The sequence below is a fragment of the Protopterus annectens genome, chromosome 4.part0, assembly GCF_019279795.1.
Source record: "Protopterus annectens isolate FY-2018-M chromosome 4.part0, PAN1.0, whole genome shotgun sequence".
NCBI lineage: Eukaryota > Metazoa > Chordata > Ceratodontiformes > Protopteridae > Protopterus > Protopterus annectens.
The window spans coordinates 1,796,916,326-1,796,929,222 of record NC_056733.1 but is presented as its reverse complement, the minus strand read 5'-3'; the positions used below and the strand labels follow the sequence as shown (position 1 = coordinate 1,796,929,222).

Here is a 12,897-nt window from a genome sequence, read left to right as displayed (position 1 = left end):
CGTAAAGCACTTAATTTCAACTTATTTACTTGAAGTTTTGTAAGTTAATCTTCTATGTTCCAGCAGGGTATGCTATGGTTACATTTTTGAAGCTCAGTACATAACATACAGTTCTGTATAAATCATATCAATATTCATAAGTTCATAGGTGTATAGTAGGCTAATGGCCCTGGAGCCTATATAAGCCTAGCCCAAGAAGATTCCCTGGCATCATGCCACCCAAAGTTAGTTCCCAGGGCCCCTGTCAAACAAAGCCACTGAAGTGATCCCCGGGATGAACTTTCTATTGCCCATCCACTCAAGAATTCTCTTAAAGAGGGGCAGTAAAGTGCTCTGCTTGACGTGAATGGGAAGTTTGTTCTAGAGTATGTGAAGTCGCTGGGCTAGGAACCTGTTCCTCCAGCATGTTCTGTTTATTGTGGTAATGAGGTTTAGGTCCCTGAAGTGTGTGGCATGGAGAGATTGGGATTTCTTTACGTGTAGCATACCTAGCAGCTCTGGGTCAGACATGGCTTTGTAGGTTAAGCAGAGATCACCTCTAAGGAGGCGATAAGAGACAAAGTACAGCTGGAGTTTTTTGAGTCTATCCATATAAAGCATGTGTCTAAGGCCTACGATCCTCTTAGTGTGGTATTTTTGTGGCCTTTCCAGTTGCTGTAGGTGTCTAGTGAGGTACATACTAAATGAGGCATTGTATTCTATAATAGATCTAATGAGGGACAAGTAGAGAGGGATTATGACCTCTTTCTTCCTGGATGACATAGAATTATTTATAAAATTCCAGATAGCTGGGCTGGCAGTGTCACATTTCTTACAAACAAAGTCACTAAAACAACACAAGCCGCTGTCCGATAACAATAAATATCCCTTATAATATATATATATTTATATTATATTATATCAATTATATACATATTTATGTTATAAGTGATTTATACCACAATCATTTTAGTTTTATTTTTTAGTTTTGATAGAAGTAATTATTACTATTTTTATTGTTATTGATATGACTTATTTGAAAAGTGATGTAATAGCATTGAGAATTTATGACAACCAATGAAAATGAGGGTAACATTATTTAAATGTGTTAGGAGAGTTTCACAGATGATTCTGATGAAGTCTCAGGGTATGAGATGAAAGCGTGCTAAATCTGTGGAGTGTTATTTCATTCACTAATTTGGTTTGTTTTATCGTGAATAAAAGGTTTTCACCATTCGTCTTTGTGGAAGTTTTTGGAATTATACAGAGGAGGACAGCCTTTATTGTTATCAGACAGCGGCTTGTGTTGTTTAGTGACTTTGTTTGCAAGACTTTAGTGTTTGGTAGTGTCACATTTCTCCCCCCTCCCTGAAAACTCAAGCTAGTTTTTCAAGTGCCCCTTGAAAAAATTTTTTTGAGAGGGTTGAGCCTATCTGGGAACACCTTACCCCATTCCCTGTCTTGAGATCCCCATCTGCATTAGCATTACTAACCCCATTTCAGTGCTGCACTGTCATATATGCTTGCAACCCTAGGCTCCACCTTAGTAACTTAGCATTTTGCTGGCTGGCTCCATGTAGCCATGTTAAGCGATTGTGGTCTGTAACTACAGTGAATTTCCTTCCATACAGGTAAGGCTGAAGTTTCGGCAGTGACCACACTATGGCTAGGCATTCTTTTTCTTCAGCTGCATAGCACTCCTACCTTCGATTGAGATATACCACTGGGTGCTTTTTTCCCCTCTGAGGAAACCTGGCTAAGTATAGCCCCCACCCCATGGTGTGAAGCATCCACCTGAATAACAAATTTTTTGCAGTAATCTGGACTGGCTAACACAGGGGGTCCTCCCAAAGCTCCTTTAAGCTTCTGAAATGCCTGCTCACATGCTGGGGTCCACACTACCTTATCTGGCCTGTTTTTCCTTGTCACGTCTGTGAGGGGAGCAGCTATGGTACTATAATTGGGGACAAACTTTCTGTAGTACCCTGCTGTGCCTATGAATGCCCTCACCTGCCTTTTGGTAACAGGGGCAGGCCATGCCTGAATACCTTCAACTTTAACAGCTTCTAGCCTGATCTTACCACTCCCCACTCTATGTCCCATGTAGGAGACATCTGCCATACCCACCTGACATTTGCTGCACTTAATGGTCAATGCTGCCCTCTGCAGTCTGCCCAGCACCTCCCTGAAATGTTGAAGGTACTCTTGACAGGAATGGCTGTAGATGGCAATATCATCTAGGTAAGCAGGGCAAAATCTCCAGCTCCTGCTAGGATATGATCTACCAGCCTCTGGAAAGTCGCTGGAGCATTTTTCATCCCAAAGGGCATCTTCATGAACTCATATAAGCCAAAACAATTCACAAAGGCTGACTTCTCTCTGGTACTGGGAGTCAAGGGCATCTGCCAGTAACCCTTGGTAAGATCAGTGGTGGTGAGATACTTATCCCCACCCAGCTGCTCTTGGGCTTCATCTGTCCTAGGCATGGGGTAAGCATCTGACTCTGTGTGACTATTTAATTTCCTGTAGTCCACACAGAACCTAGTGCTGCCATCCTTCTTTGGTACCAGCACCACTGGGGAGGCCCAGGGACTGTTGGACTCCTAAATTACACCTAGATCCAACATTGTATCTCCTCCCTCAGAGTCTGTTTGACTCTCTCAGACACCCTATAAGGGACCTGATTAATAGGCCTTTGGGGTCCTGTATCCACATGGTGCTACACCCAAAAGGTGCATCCCTGGTTTCCCAGTGAACATGCCCCCAAATCCCTGTAACACTGCCCAGATTTCTTGAACCTGGGTAGGGAACAGCTGCTGGGGCACTGCTACCCCTTCCCCTGAGGTGTTTGTCCAAGCTTCAGTGAAGAGATCATTCACCAGATCTCCCTCAGACTCCTCCTGACATACACTGCAAATGCTCAGCACAAGAGCCTCCCTATCATGGTAAGGTTTCATCATGTTAACTGGTACAATTTGTGCCCCTACCTCCTGCCTAGCAATTCTACCATGTACTTACCATCATTGACCTTCCTTACTATCTTGTAGGGTCTCTCCCAGGTTGCCTGCAACTTGTTGTGTCTGACAGAAATGAGAAGCATTACCTGCTACACTATAGCATACTCTCTAGCTCGAACATTGCTGTCATATCAGACCTTTGGCTGCTGTTGGACTTCTACCAGGTTCCCCTAGGCCAAGCCCATGAGTTCCCTGAGCCTTGTCCTGAGGTTTAGAACATATGCCACAACAGACTCCTTGTAGGATTCACACTCACCCTCCCACTCATCTCAAATCAAATCTAGAGGTCCCCTCACCCTATGCCCATACAGAAACTCAACGGGCGAAATACCTGTGGATTCATGGGGAACCTCTCTGTAATCAAACAACAGATGGGGCAATTATTTGTCCCACTCCCTCTTAAACTGGTCTGCATATGCCTGTAGGATGGACGTGAGTGCAGAGTTTAACCTCTCAACATGACTATTAGTCTGGGGATGGTAGGGGGTGGTCTTCAGGTGCTTCACCCCACAGTGCTTCCACACACAAGCCAGCAGGCCTGACATGAAATTGGCACCTCTGTCAGTTAGTATTTCTTTTTGGAAACCTACCCTGCTGAAAATCTCTAACAAAGCATTTGCCACCTTTTCAGCCTCAATGGAGGACAGAGCCACCACCTCAGGGTATCTGGTAGCACAATCTACTACCACTAGGATATACTTTTTTCCTGTGGAACTTGGGGTACTCAAAGGACCCACAATATCCATTGCTACCCTCTGAAATGGCTCTTCAATCACAGGCAAAGGCATCAAAGGAGCTTTCACCTTGTCTCCTGCCTTGCCTACCTTTTGGCACTGCTCACAGGTCCTGCAGTACCCTGTTACATCTCTAGACATCCCAGGCCAATAAAAGTTCTGCATGATACATCTCTTGGTATGCTTTATGCCCATATGACCTGCAAAGGGAATATCATGGGTTACGGCTAGAAGTTCCAGATGGTAGGCTCTGGGCACTACCAACTGCTGTATTCTCTCACCTTCTAGCCCTCCCTCAGGGGTCCACTCTCTATACAGTAACCCTTTGTCTCAGTTTACAGATTCCCCCTTCCCTTGAGAATTAGGTGCCTCACTAGCTACCTCCCTCAGACCTTGTAATGTAGGGTCTGAGAGCTGAGCTTGTCTCAACTATCTCTTTGTAACCCTTCCCAGTTCCCCTTCCACAGGAAGTCTGGTATCCTCTGACAGTGGTACCTCATGTCAGCCTGGGTACTACTACTCACCTCTACCCATGCAGTCACTCTATCCAAGGGATCATCAGTACCCACAAGCAGCTGTGGCTCACCTTCACTCTCATTGCTACAGGGTATCTCCCTCCCTGAAGTAACCACGTCACCAGTCCTGGCTGCAAGTGTGCAATCTGTCTGGATCTCCCCCAGGCTACCAGATCCACATGCTTGTCTGCAAGCCTGACTGCATGGTACTGCATGCACCCAGGGTACTGCATTATCAAAATAATTCCCTATCAGGACATCTGCAGGGATATCCTCAAACATACCTACTTGCTTGCTTGCTTGCTTCCTTTTAGACCCTCCCAGTCAAGGTGAATCCTAGCTAAAGGTATTTGGAATAGGGTCCGTCCTAAAGCTCTGACTGTAATAGACTGCCCAAGCAAGTAGTGCTCCTCTTTACCCATTGCAAGCTTCACAATGGTTAGGTCAGAAGCTGTGTCTCTCTTAGCAATGGCCTCTTTCACATTCACTAAGATAGGATATAACCTCTTGTGGTAATTTGGTATCATTATAACCAAATAAACAACAAACAGAACTCAATACAAAATGATCATATGATCAGGTGGTTTTAAGAAAGCCTACTCTTTTTAGTCCCCCTAGCAACAACTACACGGGAGTCTTTGAGAAAGTGTGTGAAACAGAGATTAGAAGGACATTAGGGCAGAAAAAAAGTGGAGCCCCAGTACAATTTATGCAAGGATGAATATGATTTACTTATGGAAATTGTTAGAGACAAATATATTCGGGTTATGAAGCCTGACAAAGGCAGTGGATTAGTAATAATGGATTTAAATGACTATTCTAAAGCCACAAATACACTTTTAATGGATGGTATATTTGAAAGAGAAATCTTGACCAATGGATGGGAGATCGCAGATATACCCCAGGGATTACCTCAGTGTCACTGCTCAACAGAGGCACAGCAAAATAATGGGTATAGTTCCCCATACTAAAGGGGTGGCGTAATCCACAAAACTATGGGCTAGGCTTGTAAATGCCCTCGGGCAGATAGCCTAGTATGAACCTATGAACCTATGAAAAAAGTTCCCTCAGTGAAGTGAACATAACGAATAGGACCATTGATTTAACATTGCAGGATATGGTTCTGGAGGGGCAGTTAAATGAGTGATCATCCCATGGTCCCTAACATTTCTGGCATCCCCAAAATACACAAAGGTCTAAATAATGCTAGCTTTAGACTGATAGTTGATGGCAAGCGGACAAAAACATGCTTTATGAGTAGATTTTCGGATTTCCAATTGCAAAAGGGGTCAAGTTGTTTTCAATACAAATGTAGGGACTCATGGCATTTTCTGGAGAAGATAAATACTGTGGTGGGGGTTAGTTAAACATCTTTATTAACCATAGATGTTTGTAATTTATTTTCGGTAATACCGAATGAGACAGGCCTGAACTGGTTGGAGGCCCAATGACTAAAAACAGAGGTGTATGATCAGGATTTGATCAATAAGTTGTTGGTACTGATGTAATTGGTTTTAAAAAATAATTATGTGTACTTTGAGGGCCATTACCACAAGAAGTCCATTGTAAAGGCTATGGGGGCAGCTTGTGCCCCCATTTTTTCCAATTATGGGATGTCAAACTGGGAGCAAGAATATGTCTTCAAGAGTAATTTATTTAAGTGCCTTTCATGTTTTACTCGATTTTTGAATGACATATTCCTTATATGGGAAGGCACGGTAGAACTCCTAACAAATTTCCTGGAATATATCAATGGGATGGTTGACTTTTTGAAGTTTACTTTTACCCATAGTAGAGAATGCATCACCTATTTGGATATTTGTTCAAGGATTGATGAGCAAAATGGCAAACTGACATCAGAGATTTATCGTAAGTCCACCTTTTCTAATTCCATTACCACAAGAAGTCCATTGTAAAGGGACAGATGTTGAGGCCTGCCCGCATGGTAAGTGAGGATACCCAATTTGAGGTTGAGGTGGATTTTATTACTCAAATGTTCCTGAAAAGAGGATATACCCTGCAAATGATATGTAAAATTGCTAAGGAAGTAATGAGGTAATGGGCTGATGGGACTTGCATGCCCATTTTAAGAAGTTTGGATGCAAATGGTTTGAGGGCTGAAGGTCTCCACGCTGATGTTATCAATCAGCCTAATAGAACCCTTAGTTTTATTACAACTTTCAACTTTGATGCTAATGCAGTAGCTGAGATTATTAGACGAAATTGGGCAATCTTGTCATATGATCACAATATTAGTAACAAAGTTGGACTAGCCCCAGTGGTAGTTTATAGCAGGGATAGGTCATTTAAGAACATTTTGGAATCCAAGGGAAACCATGATGGTTTGGTTTGGTCCAGAACCAGTGGGAACCTTAACTGTGGCATGGGGCTTGCTGCAGGAATTTGTTGGAAACCAAAGATCATTTTAGGTTGAATGGTAATGATATAAACATAACAGGGCATTATAATTGTAACAGCAAAAATATGGTTTATTTGGCTAAGTGTCAAATATGCCCCACATTTTATGTGGGAAAGACCTGCAGGCGATTAAAAGACAGGGTCAAATAACTCCTGTTGGATATCAGGAATCATAAAATGACTAATGCTCTAAGTAGACATTTGCAAGAGCATGACCAACACATATTTAAATTTCTGGTTCTTCAGCAGTTAGTTAAGAATGCCCAACGGAGAGTGTTAGATGTACACTTGGACATATGTGAACTTAGGTGGCAATTAAGATGAAATGCTACCCAGGTTCCTGGTATCAATGAAAATATTAGTATTTCATGTTTATTGAAATTGAAGTATATTTTAGGTTGATAAGTGCTTCTGTAGGACAAAAAAATCTTTTGAGTTCTATTTTTTATATTATTCAGTTTTCCTTATGATAATGTATTTGAATATGTTTTACTGGTGCTTTATTATTTTAACCAATTCAATGGTTTTAATTTTCAATTGATTGTATCAATGATGCTTATTATTTAACTATTAAGGGAAGGGTGTGGTTATCCTTTATAAAGACTGAGTTTCAGTCTGTCATTTGTTTTGAAGAAGTACCGATTCAGGGAAAAAAGCGCTTAACTATGTGGAAACCTGTGTGGAACAATAAACTGCTATTGGATTCTACCTGCTGTGGAGTTGATTTTCCTTTTGTATTGAATTCGGTATTCTTGTAGTCTCGAGACAACTTACTGCTGGCATTTTGTCATTCCTACTTTATGGTTCTCCCACCTTTTGTTCCCCACCTTGCCTCCATGAACATCTATATGCTATATGGCTCCACTGACTGCATTTATAACATTTAACCCTTGGTCCTGGACGTGTACCTGGACTAGTGGCTTCACCTGCTACTGGTGGACTCTGTTGGGGGCAGTATGGGCTGCCCACCATGGGTTCCCTTAGACCCGTGGGCAGCACAGGGTGTCCCTTTCCTGTGCAGTGATGCCATGCTTGCTAGGTATAGGTCTCCCTTCTTCCCCAACTCATCTGCAGTATTGCATTGTCTATCAGCTAACCAGATTCTCATATCCTCAGGAAAAGTACTAAGGGATGTTTCCCTCACCAAAAGGTCTGCCAGTCCTTCAAATGTGGTGACCTGACATCCACTCACCAACCTATGAAAATAAGAGCTTAGTTCAGCAATATATTCACACACACTTTCATCTGCCTTGCGTCTATGCTCACAAAACCTTTTTCTATAAGCTTCAGGTGTTAAAGCATTCTAACAAACACATTTTGACTGTATTATAATTTAAGCAATCAGTATCAGACAGTTTAATAATTGCAGCTGCAGCTTTACCATGGAGCAAGGGGGTCAGGAACTATACCCAGAGCCCTTGGTCAACATTACACTGTTTACATACCCTCTCAAACATATGAATAAAACTATCAAAAATATCCCTTTCTGTTAATTGTAGAAGAAATTTATTGACTTTTGTTGCTCCCATTACCTCCATGACTCTGGCGAAGAGTCAGCATCTTCTTTTCATGTTGCTTCTGCCTTTCCTTCTCCTCAGCGTCCAGGCATTGCAGTTTCTCATTTCCCTCGGCCTTCAGACATTGCAGTTTTGCATTTTCCTCAATCTCTAGACATCTCAGTCTCTTTGCTACCTCTGTTTCCAAACGCTTTGCCTCCAGCTCAAGTGTCTTTAACTCTAGATGGATTTTGAAGTCGTCTGTGGAAAAGTTGAGCTGTCCATTTTCTGAGAGTTGTCCAAGGACAGTCTGATTGCCCTCCTGGTTGCTATTCTGTGATGCAACTGTGACTAAAACTGCAATTATGTCTCCTTTAGTCTGGTTGGCATGCATCAGTCCTATAGCCTGGCATATATCATCCAACTGGCTCCTTGTCAGCTTGCCATACTCCTCTGTTGACATGCTTGCCTGCTCTCCCTGACTAACTAAGCTAACAAAAAAATAAAACAATTGTGATATGAACTCTGAATGTCAACTACGTGGCTGACTGAAAGTACAAACACCTTCAGTAACCACTGTATACAAGCTACAAGAATTCAATATCATCACCACTACAAGCCAAGTAATATGTGATGTGGCTGTCAACCAATTCATATGTGATGTGGATATCGCACCATTGTCCAACATTAATATGTGATACCCCTGCATTGGCTCAATAATCAAGGAGCCTCAATCCTCACCACTGGCAACAGTGGGGAATGTACACAATGGGAGGATGACAAGTACACAGACAGTCAAGTACAATTTCTCTTAAGAGCACACAGAGATCACAGTCAGTCTGGGGCTGGTTTCTCCCTCTTTCTCCAGACCACCAATAAGACTCCTCACTGGCACAGCTATAATAGGGTTGAGATCTCAGCTGAGTGGTCAAGCCAAAATTTATAACACCATTTCTGTCCAACCTGTGCTTTGTATCCCTGCCTAAGTAGCTGACCCCCCACACACACACTTTAAGATTTGATTTATACAGACACACACACACACACACACACACACACACACACACACAGACACACACACACACACACACACACACACACACACACACACACACACACACACACACACACACACACACACACACACCTGGGAAAGGTTGGCACAGGTTTACTACCTATGCCCCCTTCTACCCAGACCATAAGGTAGTTATCACTGCCACCAACCACTGTTATCAGCTATTCTAGGCCCATAACAAAGTGTGTCCAATCCTGCTGTGCAATATTACTAATAATCCAAATGGTAGTTTTGACCAAGCGCCAGGCTATTAGGAGTGGCCTGTACAGTGTCACCAAATACATATGCAAGTCCTCTATGAGCTTAAATATGTCTCACAAATATCAGCCACAAAGACAGGCTTAAATATATTTAATAATAAATAATAAAAGAACAAGACAATACTCAGAAAACAAACAGTTACTTCAGAGGTCAAAATCACAGGAAATATTTTAAAACAACATTGCAGGACAGTCTGAAATAAATACAGAAAACATCTAAACAAATCTTTACTATATTCTTATCTATATCTAAAAGAAATTACTGTACTCTAGTTACTTACTATTAGCAAGGCAAATGTAGATGGTGATGAGTGGATATTCTTGCTAGGCCCAAGACAAAACACAAAATGCACAGTCTCTATCTCTGTGAGAGTTCTTAAATTATTATCACATTTTACTGCGGGGTTAGCTTAGATAACATCAATCTTTGTCACCTGATTCAGTTTCCAGGCTAAACAGAAACTTAGAATTTTAACATCTCTGTGTGTGTTAAAAATACATATTGTTTAAAATTGTGCAGCTGCTAGGAAGTCATAAAGCAATAAAACACTTTTTACATTTTAAACCTTGTAACTACTTCTCTCCAAGTCAACAGAAAAAAACTTCTAGCTCTAGACATCCTGTCTCCATGCTGCATTGAAACTAACTTTTATAGAACATTATAATGCACTTAATTTCAACTTGTTTTCTTAAAGTTTTGTAAATTAATCTTCTAGCAGGGTATACTATGGTTACATTCTTGAAGCTTAGTACATAACATACAGTTCTGTATAAATCATATAAATATTCACAAATGACATAGAATTATCCAATGGCCTGCTATTACCCTCCCTTGTCTCTTCCAGTGCTCCAGCTGATATCACCATCCACATCTCCTCTAGTGCCCCTGCTGCTATTACCCTCTCTTTCTTCCCCTGTGCCCCTGCTGCTAATCAAACATGGGGCATCTAGGTCACAGTCAAGGCTTCCTTACTGTGCGTCACATGACAAACCAGGGAAAATCTATCCTTAAAGTCTGATTGCTCAGCAGCTTACAAATGAGTAGCAATGTTTTTTACAAGCTGCATGCACATGCAGCAGTCTAATGAAAATTAGGCCACTCTCTGTCACTCATATCCTCACTATTACCAAAGCTGTTACTGAATTTCTGTGGAGATTATGCATAGCTACATTCTGCTGAATGAACTGCCTATCTGCAGCTGATCAGTCTATGTGGTCAGCAATTCACAGACATTTGCAGGAAGGCTTTACTAGAAATTGGTGGCATGCTAATTATGCATTCCAGTACATCACGGTGCAGCCAACCAGCCAATAGCCAGACTGAGCAGAAAGCAGTGCTCAGCTCCAGAGAATATCTATGAATAGGACCCAGTGTTTGAAAACTGCATCATTCTAGTTATTTTATTATTTCAAAGCATTAAAGAGCAAATATTTAAAAGAAGTGAAAATCAGATTTTATATGTGGAGCTCTTCATATTTCCATAATTGTAGCAAGTGTAAAACAAGCACAAAAAACACTTCATTGTGTTATTTACCATTTCAGAAACAAAACTATCATTGTAATAAAATGCAAATAAAATCTGAAGTCCTTTTTTTTTTTTTTTTTTTTTCTGTGTTTCAAGCAGTGTCTTGCTCTTAGACTGCAACTATTGTCGAACTAACTGGTTTACAGTATGGAAACATTTTGCATTTATGTAACAATACTTTTCAAGTAAAAGCTATACCTATAATCTATTTCTCATTTTCAGTAATTCACTACCTTAACCTTATAAGAACGCATAAGTGTTATGTGTACATATGTAATATGTATTGCATGCATGTTTAACAAGGTCTTACTTTGAGCACTCATGCCTGAATATAAAGAAATGAAAACAGAAATTAACGGCAGTTCTACAATACAAAACTAGAATGCAATTCCAAACAGGCAGCTAAAGTACAGAAAAAAATCTGCTAATTTCTTACAGTTTGTAAGATAAATAAAAATTAAATTAGAGAAGTTTTGGAGAGATAATCTCCCTCCCCCAACATCCCATCAGTCCCCCTACCACAGCCCTTCTACCAGATAATTCTAAGTGTGAAGTTACATGACCCCCAGAGACAGAAAACTTTGCAACTCTCCCTTTTCACCAAACTGTGCAAGCTCAGATTTCTCATAAGTAGCTTGGTTGTGAGAGGTACAGCACGCGCAAGTAGGGGGACTTGCCCCCACACTGATGGTACAAAAGAGCTTGCTTCATGCAAAAATCTCCTAACTTATTCATTTTAAAATAAAGGTTCTGTTGTGGAATAATATATACATTTGTCATGTTGTTGTACTATGCTTCTAAAATATTTAATTTTGTTGTGTCATTCTTGGAAAATGGCATTCAAAAAATAGGTTGTCAAAGCAGACCCTTTATAAGCACACACCATTGTGCTGTATATAGTTAGCAGCCAGTCAGTGAGCATTTGGCCTGTTGCATCATACAGCTAGGAATATCTCCAGATGGTTCTTGAATAGGGCTAAACAAATGATTAACCAAAAACTGTAGTACAAAAATAGGCCATTTCAGCCCATAGCGATTTCAGCAACTTACTTTGAGAGTTCAGCCATTTCAGCATCATAGACCTGTTTTCTGTCTGTCAAGTCTTGTGGAAAATAAGCTGTCATTGTCTGTTCTAGCAGCACCGTTTGATTATACTGCCTGTGTTTCAGGTACTGAAAAGAAAAGTAAAGAATAAAATAAATACTATGAACGGCACCTTTTTTATTCAATACATTACCTCTCCTCTGTACATTCTGCTGTACTTAAATTGTCTGTAAATGACATACTAAATTTCTTCAGAAAGATCTCATACTTAAACCACGAACTTTCCATCAGTGGCAACTCTTAGTTTTATTACATAAAAACGTGGTTTCATCACAGATAGTAAAACGGGATTAAGAAAAATGCTGACATAAAGAGCTGTGATAATGCGTTTATATCACGTTATTGAAAGATGAAAATAGGAAATGCTATTTCATCGGCCCCAAAATATCTAAACATGAAAATATTGAACATTCAGAACAGCAAACTTTTTCCCATGGAAAAAAATTGCTGCTCCGAACACATACACACAACACAAGCACATCAAACAAACAGCAACCACACACACATACACTTAAATTCCTACATCTAATACTATACTACTAAACATACACTACTATCTACCCACTTACCATAACCCAAACCCTAACCCTAAGGTCCGTCACTATCGCACACTCACCTAACCCGCACCCTAACCCTAACTCACTTAAACCGCCCCTAACCCTAAAGTCTGTCACTATCGCACACATGCCTAATCCTCTCCCTAACCCTAACTCACTTAACCCACCCTTAACCCTAACGTACAATCACACACTTACCTGAACCCAACCTGTAAC

The 12,897-nt window shown here is 40.9% G+C and overlaps 1 protein-coding gene across 1 annotated transcript in view; it reads right to left on the bottom strand.

The window, feature by feature from the left end:
• LOC122800026 (LON peptidase N-terminal domain and RING finger protein 1-like) overlaps positions 1-12,897 on the bottom strand; it is a 770,380-nt gene that overhangs the window by 288,712 nt on the left and 468,771 nt on the right. Inside the window, exon 8 of the mRNA XM_044069488.1 lies at positions 12,071-12,192. Within this exon, the coding sequence (XP_043925423.1) occupies positions 12,071-12,192 (122 nt within the window). The remainder of the gene's footprint in view (positions 1-12,070; positions 12,193-12,897) is intronic.